Raw genomic sequence first — 15,907 nt, 5'->3', positions numbered from 1 at the left:
TTATTCATCATTCGAGAACGAAGAATGGAGTTTATCAAACGTACTGCACGTTGCCCGATACTTTTCTCTAATCCATCGAGGTTTTATCGCAAAATTGCACGAGTAAATTCACGTCTTGCCTGATGAATGCCGTCGGTGTCGACGAATGTGCATGGGGCATACGCGATCGCATCCTATTTCGAGTAGCACGCATTGTCGTGTTAAATGGAAACTGCCGACGACGCGCGCTGGTCTCTGGTGGATTCGACGAAGTATACCGTCCGTTCGTTCGATCGATCTCTGAAGGTATTGTCCGGCGAGGAAAGTCGAGAAATGAGGAAAATGATAAACGAGAACTGTGGGAACGATCCGGGATATTGCTAGACGGTCGTCACATTCTCGCTGCGGTGTGTAAAATGATAAATTAAATCGCAGTTGTAAATGCGCGCGGCTAGCAGATTATAAGTTCCTCGACGTTCGCGGTAATGTTATTAATCCTGAACGCTACAAAGTATTTTGCATAAATGAATAAGGGATCGACTTCGCTGAGATAACGGTAACAAGTCTCGAGCTATTTTTGCAAACAAAAATCTCGAAAGCTAAAGTCTCTGGAAATTAATGTGCTTTTTATACAACTTCAAATATCACTCTTACACGTATCTTTGAAATAATCTCTTCTTTGGATTGCATGAATTATAATTCGTGAGATGAGAACTTTTAAATTTTTATAAACTAAAGAGAAATAATAGATTTGTCGAGTTTAAACGTAAATGTATGTACCTTCCAACGGAAAATCATATCTCGAGTTTATTTTATCCGATACTTAATACCAGAATCAGCTATGTCAGTCTATATACTGTATCTCTCGAGTTTAGTTCCAGGGATTTTCCTGATAGAAATAACGCCTTTACCTCTTCTCGCAACGAAATAAGAGCACTTCATGTCGTTATTGAACAAACAATACTGTGTATATGTACTTAATTCGCGCTTGTTTCACGAAAGCGTGACTGTTTGCGCGTACATAGTGTGCACTCGGTACCAGCTCTCTATGTGGCAACTGTTTATCGGCTGCAGCTAGCGTGACATATCGATCCAACATCGAACGCTCACACAGTCGTCTTCATTAGCTACGAATGCCTCTATTTGCTAATTTGCCAATCTATAATCTTTGGTTAGTTTACTACGCAATTTAGTTATGTATTATATATTAATATATTTTAATATATGTTAAAAAGTATGACACTTTCTTTCGTTTTTTATAATACTAGTACAACACAGGCGCGCGCTATTTTATTTTTCAATATTAATAATGTTTTCGAATAATAATATTCGTCTATTATTTATTATATGCACAATTATCACACTCTACCAAAGTGTTAACCTTCACCCGAAGACATTTAACACGGCTTTTTTAAGAGTGGATTTGGCATATTGCGAAGAGTTTTCGACGATTGAAAATCCTTTAGATTTAGAAATGAAAAAGTTCTAGCCATTACAATTTTTTTCTTTTTCCAAGGAGTTCTGTGCTATTTATATTGTTATTTGGCATATTGCGAAGAGGTCTCGACGATTGAAAATCCTTTAGATTTAGAAATGAAAAAGTTCTAGCCATTAAAATTTTTTTCTTTTCCGAGAAGTTCTGTGCTATTTATATTGTCAATTGGCATATTGCCTAGAGTTCTCGATGATTCAAAATTCGTTAAAACAATAAATGAAAGAGTTCTAGCCATTAAAATTTTTTCTTTTCCGAGGAGTTCTGTGCTATTTATATTGTTAATTGGCATATTGCCTAGAGTTCTCGATGATTTAAAATTCGTTAAAACAATAAATGAAAAAGAAAATGCGCGCGCTATTTTATTTTATTTTTCACGATGAAATAAATAACACAAATTTATCAATATAACCGCACTGACAGCCACTATGACATTCTGACATTCGCAACACGAAGTTCAAGCCACACGAAGTTCGAGCCAAGTGAGATAACCAATCAGCGTCGCGGAAAAGAGGCCTCAATATTCAATAAAAAAGAACTTCACGAAGTTAACACGCCTTTTTTAAAATAGGATTATACTCACGTTAATATATTATATATAATAACTTTATTTGCATATGTATAATATATTTGATGCAGAATATATAATATTTCTTTATATGATTCTTTGCTTCTCTTGTTCCGAAAAATTCGAGGCAGGCGAAGTTTTCTCCTATTCTGCATCAGTGTCTTCAATCGCACGAACGTAACGTCCATCTTACGTTCACCGAATCCGCCTGGAATCACCACACGTTCGTTCCCTAACGTGTTGCGAATTTCTGCTGTTACAGACGGAGCTGTCGCAGAATCTGCAGCAGCTGTCGGAGAGGGCCCGCTCGACGACGGAGTTCATTCAAAGGCTCAAAGGAATGACGGATAAAGTGCACGTGAGTATGCGCGCCTTTGGCGTTCCGTTTTAAATTCCGTGTCGACAGACACGTCATGCGGTGGCGGCGCCGTGAAATTGCGAAAAGATATGGCGTTAATTACATCAGCCCTTTCCGCGAACGTGGGACGCCGGTACGGATTCATCTCTGATGGCCGAAGGGATAATTCGCGTGTACAAAGGATACCGGAGCGGCTTACGAACGGCAGACAAAGCTCCATGAACCGAGATTTCTTTTTTTCTGATATCGTCATTTGTCCTCCCTTTGTTTGTACAACGCGGATGTGTGCGCTAATCAATATGATATCGTGTTTCTCGTATAATGCAGCGCTGTCACATGCAAACCTTGTTTCGTAAATTTATATACGGATATAAGAAATTAATATGTCTGATATTTTTAGTTTTAAAGGTTAGTGTATGTCCTGTGAGATAAATTTAAATTTTAAACAAACGCAAGACACAATTTTAGAAAGATATATTTGTGGTAAATAGCTGTTTGTCTCATTTTTACGCACGGTAATTTCATAACTTTTACAAAGTGACAAAGCACTATAATATATATTTATTTTATAAGAGAACAATCTCGGGATATTTCCCCGACAATATATAATATGTACAACAAAGCCAACTACGTTATTCACAGGAAGAATGCGTGGCGCTCGAAGAAGAGGTCGAGGATCGCGTGGCAAACCTGGTGAGCCTCTTGCAGGCAAGGAAGTCACGATTGATCGAAGCCGCCCGACAGACCCGAGAGGCCAGGGTGCGTTCGCTGCGAGATCAAGTGGCGAGATGCGCCACGCATCTGCAAACGACCACGGCATTGCTCACCTTCTGCATCGAGGCGCTGAAGGAAACTGATAGCGCAGCCTTCCTGCAAATCGGCGGCATGTTGTCGGTGCGGGCGGCGACCGCCGCCGGTTCTTGGGGTGGCGCCGAGGGAGTGCAAGAGATCGCGCGTCTGCCGTTGCTGGATCTCACTCTGGACGACAAGCCGCTGCGCCGCGCCATCGATCAGCTCACCTTCGTTCAGCTCAAACGTGAGTCCACTACGATTGATCGTAAATGCAGTTTATCCGTTCTGTGATGTCCATGCGCGCGAACGTGGATTGAATTTTCACCGGTGGTCCGTCCGATGATAGATTTATCGTACGAGTAAATTTCGAGGTTTTTTTTCCGGATCTTAACTTTATCGTGTTGAAATGTCAGAAGGAAACGACACGAACTTTTTCTTTCGATATTGAAATAAATCAATTTTTCTTGCATGCCATTCTATTCGCTATCGATAACCTAGATATATATGTATAACGCGCTATATAATACTTTTTTTCCTACAAATCGAAAAGCAGTATTAAATTTTAGTAGGCTTATTGTTAGTTTAAGTTATAAAAAATTTAAGTTATACAAAATTCTGGTTGTACAAGATTTATTGGAATAATCAGCCGAATTTGATTACTAACTTAACGTAAACAATCTTGTCGTACGAGATTTCCGAAGTAGCATTTAATTAGTTGCTTGGGAATTTAGTCAAAGCATGGCAGATCGTAGATCTTTGGCGTGTTCAGTCGCGAAGTTACTTGGGAGCCAACGATGTTTAGCGTGAGAACCAACCAACAGATAATTTTGTTACAGAAGCATGTGCGTTGTAGTTTGACGAATGAGACACTGAGGAAAACAGGTATTCCATCCTGGAATACGTGTTTGTTCATCGTGCCGGTACATAATACCTGCAGTTTAGCGTTACAGACTGAATTCTCAGTGATAATAACGATAAAAATTGTCTCTTAAAATCTCAGAAAGTTGAAAATTTTTTAATCATTTCGGAATTTTTAAATCCACACATATTTTTCAGCGAAAGTGTAGATCTTTCATAAAACTTCGCGGGTCTTTCACGAGACTTTCCAAACATTTTGCAGGAAAGCCTTTTTAATTCCATTTTAGAGCACCACTTGGCAACGGGAGATTGAATAAATTAGATGTTCTCAGATATTCACGTCGTAGCGTGAAATTCCGTCCGAAATAGCTCGCAGGAACATCTTGTTGGTTCCTCAAAACTCATTCATTTGCTTCGTTGCCCGCTGCTGAATTGTTCACGACGGCTCGTCGAATCCCGGCTCACACGGTTCACGTACGTGCCGGATAAAGCACCGGGCATGAAAGCGGCGTAAACTCGTTCGAAAGATGTCTTCGTGCACACTTAATTGACTCGTAGCTCTCCTGTACGCGCAACTACTGGGATTTCGTGGGACGATTTATCTTTACAGCTCCGCACTGATCGCGCAACTTTGCGCTTTGTGCGAAGTCTTGCTCGTTGATAGTCGTTTACCTCTCGAAACGGTAGTTTCACACGCTAGTTTGACTCTCTCGCTACGTATTTTCTTGAAATGATTGGCGTGACTCTATTTGAATTTTCTACGTAAATATTTAAATTAGCTGCAATATCATACCACGTATATTTTTAGTAATGAAGAGATAATAAACTTTTGCAATTTAAATGACAAATTCTGTGATTGCATCGATGAAAGAGATGGAGATCATAAATACTAGATAAACCTTCGGACGAGTTTTCGTTTGATGTTGTGTTTGCATGCGGTGTACATAAATAAATGTCAGATCCTCATTACCGATTACACAACCACTCTATACTGTTTGGACGCAGCGTCAGAGGGGGAAGAAAGATTTCCGACAGCAGGTAAAGGAATCTCTTAGTTAGAAAACATAACCGAATACCGGGTATCGAGTATAAGTGCCTAAGAGAATAAGAAAAAAAGGAACCAAGAAAGAAAAACAGTAATTAAGAGAGATAGAGGAGGCGTCGATCTTAGCCGCCGAAGTTGTCTAGACGGCCGGAAGATGACGAGGGCGGACGGAGGGGGGATCTTGCTTAATAATTTTACGTAGCCCTCGGGGGTGGCTCCTTTAAGCGTGCCTCCTTGCTCGCCAGCGTCAGCTTTGCCGTGCGCTAAAACGTTTCAAAAGCGGATTAATTAGGTACCGGCTTTGCAGTAACTGCCGTAACGATCTGGAGGTATTAACTCGTTACAAGGAGACATCCTCTCCTTACCATTCGCTGGGTGCACGCGGCACCCCGTCACACGACGGCGGATGTCGGGCGTTGAGGCTCGATGCCGGGTCGGGAAATGTTAGTCGCGTCTGATTAACGTGTTTACGAACGTATGGATAACTAAATAGCGCCGGGAAGATAATGAGGAATAGTTACGGCACAGTGCAGCGCGAAACTCGATCCACTCTACTCTCTTCGAGGTAGAATCGTCAATTTGGCCGATTGAGTTTTTCGTTAACGGGAAATCGATCGTATCAGTGACTAAAAATTAAGGGTCCTTCGAAAGAGGAAGACTTGCAGTCTAAACTTGTCTTAAATGCATATTTTGATTAAAATTAGCTAGGGAGAGTTAATGAAATACACACCTGTTTAACGTAGCCCGATAAATGATTACCGTTGAGCAAGACGTGAACTCGGTCCTCTATCAAGACATTTCCCTCTAGAGCAATCTTGATACGAATCGTACGATAATATCAGAAAGTTTCTTCATTACACGCAGTTTGCTCGTCAAAGAGCAGCGCGCCCCAGTTCGTTAAAATCTGCGATACTTGACGGCAGTCACATGGAATTTCATTTACTTAACCCGGCTTTGCAAATAGCGAAGCGAGGAATGCGTCCCAACGGAACTTTCAAGTTCACGGGAACTTTGCGTAAAATCTATAATAAAATCGCTCGGGAGTGGCTCCCGAGGAAAGTGATATATTAAAAAAGTGTACGCATATTTCAAGGTTCTTTTCCTCCTTACTTAAATAATTAATTTATAGCTACAGTCTTGGTTGCAATGATTCTTCCGCTACAATATTCCGCAGAGGAGCAATAGAAATTTCAATTGTTCAAATATTAATAGATAATCATTTGAATTATCTCGATCGACGAGCACGATAATGCAAAGAATAATAATCCAACAATTGTAAATCTCTGAAAAAAATATAAGTTAAGAGTGTACCCCGTTAAAATTATTTTCCGCCAAGAATCTCGAGACACCGCGAGAAGAATATCGAGGTGCTGTGACGGAAATTCGAAAATCGCGAACGCGATTGTAACAGCTGCAGCTGTAACGCGAGAAATCGAGTTACCCCATAGTCGACAGCTACGTCGTGAACGGTGGCGAGGCGAAAATGCGAAATTCATTTTCGTATTTTACGAGGCCGTTACGTGCGCGCGCCCGTCTTCGGTCTCGAAGGAAGCAAGCTTAATCGAATATCAACATTCGTCGATTCTTTCGGAACAGGGAGTCCACGCGAACGATGATGATGACGGCGACAACGGCGTCGTGACGACGATACTCTCGTGCAGATGCTCAGCTTTCTTAAATGTCGACTTTATTGCGGCACGCAAACGCCGATAACTCGTTTTACGACAAGAAAAATTGCCAAATTCTTCGGGTCGTCGCTAAATCTCGTTATTATCTGCTTCCGTGGTTTTAAAGACGACCGAGTCGCCGTATTAAGAGTTTGTCATTTCAAGAGGAAGTCACGCGTCTTATCGACGTCGGTTTTATAGCGTGATACAGAGGTGGTCGCTTTCGCGAATGCGAGTGCTATTATCACGCGATAAAATCTCACGTCAAACGTGTAATAAAACGCGACTGTGAAATAAAAAAAGTCACGTTTCATTTATCTTGTTGTGCAATATCCTAGCAAAAAGTGGACGAATAATGCCTCGAAATAGATTAGAAGAAAATTTCGTAAAACTTACAGACATCAATTCAAAAGTATCTTATGTATTATTATATATATCTAATAGATTTCGCTTCGAACATTGTGTAGCCATTGTAGAAATGAAAAAGAAATGAGGAGTCAGTCTAGACGTCTGGTGGAAAATTAAACGGGCTTATCGCGGGCAAGACTGATGACTGTACAATATGACATTAATGTCCTGCACGTACATCTCCTCGAGATAACGGCTAAATGGGGATTTTACTTTCTTGATGCAAGCGGATTAATTTGCTCATTAATTTATGCGCCCGCAATGCTGCAATCGTGCTTCATCACCAAATTGTTCTTTTAACCAGATTTGTTTTGTCATGTCCAAATCTTTTCATCGCGGGCATTGATGTTGCAATGCGAATATTTTATTCCGACAACGTAAAGATGAAACGTAAAGAAAATTGTAAGCTGCTAAATTTGCATTAAGCCATTTGCGTGATCATAAACGTAAGGGAGCAGAATTATCGTACCGTATCAAACTCGAATCGAAAGTGCAGTCAAAGAACTTGTAAAAGTCTGAAAGCTAAAGAGGTCTCTCCTCGCGAAGAAAACCATCAGTTGTCTCGCGCCGGAGACGGAAGCTGCGAAGCGAACGTGACTGTTTCGAGAATGTTTTCGCGCCGTGGTGAAGCGTGAAAGATCGTCTTCGGCGAACTTCGTCAAGATCACGGTCGAGACTCGCGTGAAGAGCATTTTTCGCGACGTCGAAGGCCGTCCATCCTTCGCGAAGTTTATTTTCACCTGTCGGTAAGTTTTATCAGCGAGATATATTTCGCACGCGATACATTTTAACGGGCTATCAGCGCGCTTCTCGCTTCGTCATGTTTCTCTCTTTCTCCCTATCTCTCCCTCTCTTTCTCGCTGTATTGCTCTTATCGGTCCACCCTTTTTCCTCGTTTTCCTCGCAAAGAGAACGAACGAACGAGAGGCAAACAGAGGGAGGGGGGGGGGGAGAAAGAGCGAGAGAGAAAGAGCTAGAGTCTGTACGTATCGGATATCGGCGCGACGCGACGCGTCTCGCGCTGTTCGATAAATCATTCCAATATGGGCATAAAGCTTCACTGGCCGCGTCGATCCATGGCGGACCTTTCCCATTGTAAAGCTGCAAAAAGACCGGTTGTAACAATATTTTTTTATCCGCGAACGCGTTGTTTCCGCAACGCGTCTCTGTCCGGGAACCGGTCCTGCGAAAGACCGGAGATCTTCAAGTCATTCGCGTGCACCTGTCCTGCCCATTAATCTCCGCTTTTACGAGCGCACCCCTCGTAAAAAGAAGATGGTCGATATTTCTGTGTGGTCTCCTCACGACTCTTTTAGCGGTGGCTTTAATTGACGTCGCGTTAAGCGTTACCGCGCGTATCTCGCGCGTTTTCTCGCCGTTATTGGACCGTGTCGTAAAATTATGGACGTATCGATATCCGAAATCGTTATGCGACGTTCTGAATTTAATTAACGCATAAGCGTTCGAAATGACCATCTTATTGAATCTTTGCCGCTCAAAGTATATTTTAGATACATTTAGAACGTATTAAAAATGACGAGAATGACGCTGGGTCTGGCGCGAAGTAATCGTCAACGCCGACTTGTAATACTTGGTAGGTGTCGCACGTTGATAGCACCGACGTAAAATCCGACGAAATCCGGGATAATCGATAGTAATGTCGACGGTATAGAGCGACGGTGCTCGGTGCAGCGGAATTTACCGTCCGAACGGCACCATCGAGGTTCCACGTCGGATTACACGAGTTTTTGGATCGCGATAAGCGGTGAAACAGCGTGAGTTTATTCCTCCATCGCGTTGCCGCCTTTTCTGTTTTCGCGCAAATGGCTTTTCTCTCGTCGATTTTTGCCGTGTCACGCAAATTAGGCAATCTTACCCCTCGTTGAGATCACCCTCCGAAATTAGATCTCACAATCGCGCCGTATCTCCTCAGATAATATAACTTGATCTACGTATCTTGTATCTTGAATACCAACTAACTACCAGTGATCAAATCACGGCGGAATGTTTAAGGAAATGTTGGATATTCAATATTCCCTATTACTTGCAACTTTTCATCTGTCTTAATGTACTTAGACGAGCAGAGATTTTTATTTTTTTTACAATTGCTTACCATTTAACTAGGAACGAGGATACGAGGTCATAAATGTTTCTTAAGACTATCTCAAGTTGCATTAAAGCTCTGGCAGTTCAACGTAGTTATGTAACGCTCGTAGCATTAGCCCAATTTCATAACGCGAAATGCCGCAGGGACCTCAGCACGCTGCAGAGCGTAACGGCTCTCTCCAAGGATATGCTGAATTCCGTGACGATTCACTGTCAAGCATGAAGCCAGCTAATTATGTATACATAGGTTAAGGCTTCCTTACAAGCCAGCGAATGTAGTTTACAGGATATATTTTGTGTCTATCCTTATTTTTATGTATAATGAAATTAACGGTGTCTGAAGGTTTTGTAATACGTCTCTCGACACTCATCCTCGTCAGTTTATCCATGATATTTCACGAAGTTGCAAAGATACAAGTCGTGCACGTGCTTGGTCTGTTCTTTTGCTGCAACAAGATTTTCACACGGCGATACACCGTGATGAAATGTTTGACGTTTTTAAATGAAATCGAGTTTCTCCCTTCTGTGTATCGGCACGTAATATAATTTTCGACGGGATTTCTCTTTATGCGTGCACTGCGATATATTTGTTCAAATCCCGACAGTTCCATAAAAAAGCCACATTTTCCGATTCCCACGCGAAAAATTACATTTTCCTACACGAGAGATTACATTTTTCGTATTGAAAAATGTGAAAAAGCATATCGGGTCTCGTGCATCATTGAATTCACGAGACAATTTCGTCAGAATCGGAAAGATGATTAGTTTTACATGCAATCTCGGATCCCGTGGCTTTTACTTCATAAAATTATCGATGGGGGTGCTTTTTCATTTGCGTAAATGCGTACGATGCTATTGAAATCTCGCTTTTCGTGCCGCAAAATATGTTTACTTTCAGGGGGATTTCAATCGCCATTGATCATCATAACTTATTGCGTCCGTCCGTTATATTTGTTGGAAAGACCAGACATTATCCAATTTTAAATTGAAATCAAACGAAACGATATCTAGAGACTACTTAATATCACATTATCGCAAAATACAATTTTTCAACATTTAATCAAAACATCTGTCACTTCAAAAATAACGCCATAGCGAAAGTTTATGGAAAAGCTGACTTCACTTGGTCAATCTTTTCTGTCATTTCGAAGAATGTGGCGCGAAAAGCTTGCGGTAACTTTCTGAACGTATTCCTTTTCCTTCGATTGCACATCTGCAACGCGCGCGTTTGCCAATCCTTGGTCCCTTCCGCCTTTCATCTTTTCAGCGCGTGTTTACTCCTTGGCTTGCCGTCACTCGCCATGACAACCATCCGATCGAATTATGCCGCCGGCATATCCGGTGGAATCGACGACCGAAACGGACGGGAAGTCCAACGGGGCACCAACACGTCGTTTTCGAGATAAGTTTGCGCGAAACCGCGCGACGCGGAGGATGTCGGGCGCGCACCGGCGAGAGGAAATGCTTTCGGTTTATTAGCATGCCACACAAGTTAACCGACAGGCTGACGACCTGCGTCGCGACGTGCCTGGTTTCCACTGAAAGCCAGATAATTGCATGTAGAAGCATCAACCGCGGGCAGCTCAACGCGCGAAGCTCGCGTTAACGCTCTCGAAAGCCGAGACTCTCCTGGAATACTCGCGTGCTGCATAATGGACTCGGTCGGATACGATCAGTATATCCTTTCGAACGGTTTTGCTCTTTCGCATCTCGGGAGCCAGAGAGACCGAAATTCATCGAGTAACGCATTAAAATAAATCGGCTTCAAGAGAAAAAATGGATAATGGTAGTAGTGTCACATTTTAATCAGCTCTGAAATCGTTAATCGTATTCCTTTCTTTTATTTCTCTTTCATGATATTATGGGTTCGCGATGAACTAGTTGTTATCTTAGTTAAAATAATGCAGCACCGATAAGAAGGATTAATTTAATCCTGGTGTCTTAAAACTGAGAAACTTACATATCCCGATCGATTTAGCGAATGGCGGTATGGCTCCCAGCATCGAATACGTTTCTGCGGGACAGAAATCTGGATAGCGGACAGTAATTTGCGCGGCTCCAACTTGCACCTTAGACAGTCGGAATCGAATGGAATCGTGTGGTCGCGCGGCAACGACCAAGTCCCGTCCGTCGTTAGGAAACTCGCGGCGAATTCGACGGCCTTCGCCCCGAAGCCCATTTAAATCGTGAAATTATTGCCACCGAAGGTCATCACCGACAAGCCGGCTTTGAGGCAAATCGGATTGCAGCCAAGTACCCAGCGGCGCGGTTCCAGATCATGTTACAGCGAAATTAAGTCGACGGTGAAAACTGTCGGACCGATAAAAGCGTTTAGGATCCGCGCGAGTGTACCTCGCTTTGTTTCATTCGCTGACCGCGCGGCATTTTAATGTATTTGCATGACGATTTCCCTTAAACGTATTTATACAAGCTACCCTTACTTGTAAGTGACTTGCAAGTCGAAGTTTGCCGACTCGAAATTTGTAAAGTTAAGTACCTTTACGTCGATGCTACCCGTGCAAAATGTTTAGCTGCTTACCTGGCGAACTTCCTAAGTGTGTACAAAGTTTTATCAGAGTGGAAAATTTTGGGATTGAAAGCTTCCGTCATTAAACAAGTATAACAACCGATTAGTCTGCTTAACTTCGTTCTTAACAGTCAGCTTTGAAGTGTATATATCCTACCATCATACGACTATTGACGTGAGATCTTCCATGACCGATTTTAAAAATGTGGGAGCTCCAGATTGATCGCAGAATCTGCAATTAAAATCTCGTTTCACCTTCATAAATTTAATGACTGCAGTTTAATAACTGAAGTAATTAAATTAATAACTAAAGTTCCCATTCGAATTATCGTGATCGATAACTCACCAGCACGTTCAGAACTGACCCCAGGCTCCCTTACTTCGGAAATTAAACGATTGTTAAACTCGATGCGTATTACTCCGCTCCTGCGTGCTTTCCCTAAATACTGATCAATTACGGCAGCATGGAACATCATTAAATCATCTCGACGCGCGCGTTTCCAGCACCCGGAGCGCCTTTACTGATCCCCGAAGAGTGCAGCGCTGAGAACAACAGCGTTACCGTTGCCTGGCAGCCACCACCTGGACATGGGATTATGGGGTGCGCTGGACAGAGGGGCCCCGCCATCGAGGGATATCTCTTGGAGTTGGACGACGGCTGCGGCGGAGAGTTCAGGGTGAGTAAACACCGCGTGTTTCCTCCAAGAGATTGTACTTCCACTTCTCTCTCTCTTTCTCAATCGGGAGAGACGCTCGGATCGGATCTCGGGGTTTCCTCAAGAACGCCCGCGAATTCTTCGATGACACTTCACTCGTCGGACCTTTCATCGTCCTCGTTTCTTTGCCGACTCCGGTGTTTCTTCACCGGACACTTTCCCTCCTCGCCTCTTCATATCCCGCCAATGACAGCGATACGCCTTTTGTCCGGCGACGGGACACTTGGACGTTTTCACGATGTTTCTCATGGAATCGTTCCCTGATCCAACTTGAGTTGGAGTATCCAGGCCATCGGCTGATATTAAATAACACGTGACATTTGTGCTGTTTCTTCGCACGGAAATGGCAATTCTCGCGTATCGGTTTTCCAAAACGATAGTCATAAAGTATCGTTCACTCAGACGACGTCACTCTCTGGGAAATCCTTTCAAACTGCGCCTGAAATTTATTAGATTCGGATTAGCTATAAATCACGTTTAACATAAAACGCTATCAAAATTCTAACGAAACTAATTTCGCCGATGCCGCGGAACTATCCGTCAGTCCCGCTCCCGGAAAGTTGGGACGAGATTCTCTTGCGCTCAGGCGAAAGAAAGTTACAGCGTAGTAAAAAAGCTCGTAGCAAAAAAAAGAAGAAAGCAAAAAAAAGAGAACAAGTTGTACGAACGTGGCGGGAAACTCTGAAAGATCGGATGTACATGTTGAGCTAAACGTGACGGTGTAACTCGAGGATACGAAGATGTAAGTTCCACCGTGCGACGCACTCGTTAAAATTCTACAATAGCTTTCTTTTCGTGTATCTTCTTTAATCTTTTTAGACGGTTCATTTGAATGCAAGATAAAGTACTGCAGATTACCTCCAGGAGATACCGTACCCTTTTGTTTTTAGCAGAGCTGGTTTAGTAATTCTGTTAAGTGACTCGAACAAAGCCCCCGATTAAAATTCCGTGAGCTATTGTACACAAATATACACATATACACATACGTACACACGAAAAATTGTTTATTGTTATCTCAAAATTACATATACACGCACGATCGCATTTCTATTGTATCCAGCTTTGTTGCAAATTTCATGATTACCCGCCATTTCTTCTGTACAATAATTTCTACTACGGACAATAACATTGAAACGTAACTTACAGACATATTCTCGAACATTGCTATTTAAAATCGGACGAACGAAATGCATAAAGTTGCCTTTCAATTTATCGAGAGATGATACTAGCCATCATGTAACATCGAAGCTGGATCAGGAAGGAAAAAAGAACAGTAGAGGGATCATAAAGTCCCCTTTGATGGAAATTTGTTCCAGGCGCCACGAAATGAATATTGATGCCGATCGCCTGTAAAGTTTATGATCTTCGTAGTGATCTTTGTTACGAGTGCAGAGCGCACATTGTGTCGTTCGCGCGTTTCTGTCCGGAATATCCGTCCCGGACGCATTTCCGGGCCCGGCAGGCCGTTCGCGTCCTCGCGTTTATTCTCGGAGCGGGGCTTTACTCGGCCGGACTCGAAATGCCGTCTTTCGCGTTTTATTGATCGTAAACGCGGGTGGTAGCGGGCACCCTGAAACGCGGTAACGATTACGGTTAATAACTCAGTCTAAATAGCGCGCGCGAGCCGCGACATAAAAGTCGGGATTAAAAGGCAGTCCCGCGGAGCGAATTGATGGCGTGAGTTTGAAAAATTTGGGAATTAGTGCGCGCGAGAATAAAGGGAGTTTAACGCGGCACATTAACCCGCTCGCCCGCAGCGTGGAAAATGGCTGATAATATCTCTAATTATCCGCGTGATAAGGAAATTATGCTGCGCGTTTAGCAACAATTTCAATTTGACTCCTCTCCTCCCCAAACAAGTACTCGCAGTCGTGCAGAAACAGTTCATGAATAAAGATTGTTCTTGCAGTGAGTAAAGACTCTCGAGGTATCGAGAGCGTTAATTAGAATCCGTAATTTCAAGGTTCCGACGTGAGAAATGAGCGATCCTTTCGGGCGACGGCAATTATTAATTGCCCGCAGCGATATCGCCCCGTCCATTAGAAGTTTTTATCAAATGGCAGCAGTTCGAACCGTCGTTTGCCACATAATCCACGATATTAATGTGGAACGATCTACTGGCGATCGTGGAGTTTTATAAGACTTTGTCTTCTATCGTCGCAAAAGAAATAAAGTTGAACAAAATGAAGAAGTGCAAACTAGCACTGTAACTACGAAACAGTTTCTTTTTCATGCGAAGTTGTTTCCGAATCAATATCGTTGCATTTAATTATTACAAATATTTGCTACGAACGTGATGCGTAACGTAATTAAGCCAAACCTAAATATAGAGAGAGCAAGGAAGAAAGAGGAACAGCTTCTGTTTATTAAGATACAAATATCAAATTTTAGACTACTTTCTAGCATGCTAATATCTATAACTACCGTTAATCGAGTTGGATTACACAGTTGCGCGCTACATTGTTAAAACAGATTTACGCGAGGTTATATTAATCTCTTACACCTTTCGGCATCAGTTTCATCCCTCGAGTGGCCCGCTAAATCCACCGCAAAATCGACGTGAGCAGCACGTACATCTCATACCTTGTATGAATCCTGTTCGCGCGTACGTGCTCCACCGGCTTGTAAATCGTGCGCGTCTAAATTTTCATGCTTTGTTAATAATGCAGCCGACGGCGCATTCGCGATACGACGTTGCTCGTTAACGAACGGAGCGATACCGCGAATATAAATCGTCCTCGTTGTCGGCACTCTCCTCGCCCTTCCCAGCCCGCCCTCTCCCTTGTTCGACCCATCATCAGTTCTCCTGGACCATCGGGATCGCGCGGCCCATCCCACTCCTTTTAATATTTAAATCGAGCTCGTTCTCGCGGCACGACGCCTCGGGTTTCCCGCTCTCTGGTTTCCGCTTCCTCGTCGCTCATCTTGCTCCTGTGAGATCGTCCTTCGAGCGTCGGAGATCAGTAAGGATCCAGTTTGCTGGCAGGTTCGCGCTGGTTAATAGTTCATCTCCACGTTTCGTGCGATTTTTTATTTAAGAATATGCCAGAAACATGAGAGTTTAAATTTTATCCACCTTGATCCCAAGAAGATGGATAATTCTCAATGAATCTTGCATTTTTATACGAAACTTGATATATTGCATTTGTACTTTGTAATGAATACTTTCTTTAACAAATTATTCTGTTACGTCTTATCTCTATTCATAGCTGCTGTAGTTAAGGTATACATAAAACTACGTAAATAGGGAAACGAGACAATTATATTTGAAGCACAATTAAATATGAAAAATAATTATTTGAGAAGAGTATTCCTAATCAAACATCCTATCGTTAATATTTTTCACGATTAATGAGAACGATTTCACTTTATTCGAAAACTGCGAATTCAT

At 42.6% G+C, this 15,907-nt stretch overlaps 1 protein-coding gene across 1 annotated transcript in view; it reads left to right on the top strand.

The window, feature by feature from the left end:
• LOC105277466 (E3 ubiquitin-protein ligase TRIM9) overlaps window positions 1-15,907 on the top strand; it is an 86,759-nt gene that overhangs the window by 65,511 nt on the left and 5,341 nt on the right. Inside the window, exons 3-6 of the mRNA XM_026968245.1 lie at window positions 2,302-2,397; window positions 3,040-3,433; window positions 5,053-5,085; window positions 12,305-12,477. Of these exons, the coding sequence (XP_026824046.1) occupies window positions 2,302-2,397; window positions 3,040-3,433; window positions 5,053-5,085; window positions 12,305-12,477 (696 nt within the window). The remainder of the gene's footprint in view (window positions 1-2,301; window positions 2,398-3,039; window positions 3,434-5,052; window positions 5,086-12,304; window positions 12,478-15,907) is intronic.

This window comes from Ooceraea biroi, chromosome 3 (assembly GCF_003672135.1).
Source record: "Ooceraea biroi isolate clonal line C1 chromosome 3, Obir_v5.4, whole genome shotgun sequence".
Classification (NCBI taxonomy): Eukaryota; Metazoa; Arthropoda; class Insecta; order Hymenoptera; family Formicidae; genus Ooceraea; species Ooceraea biroi.
Note: the sequence above shows the minus strand (reverse complement) of the source record. Positions and strands in the feature narration are given on the sequence as shown.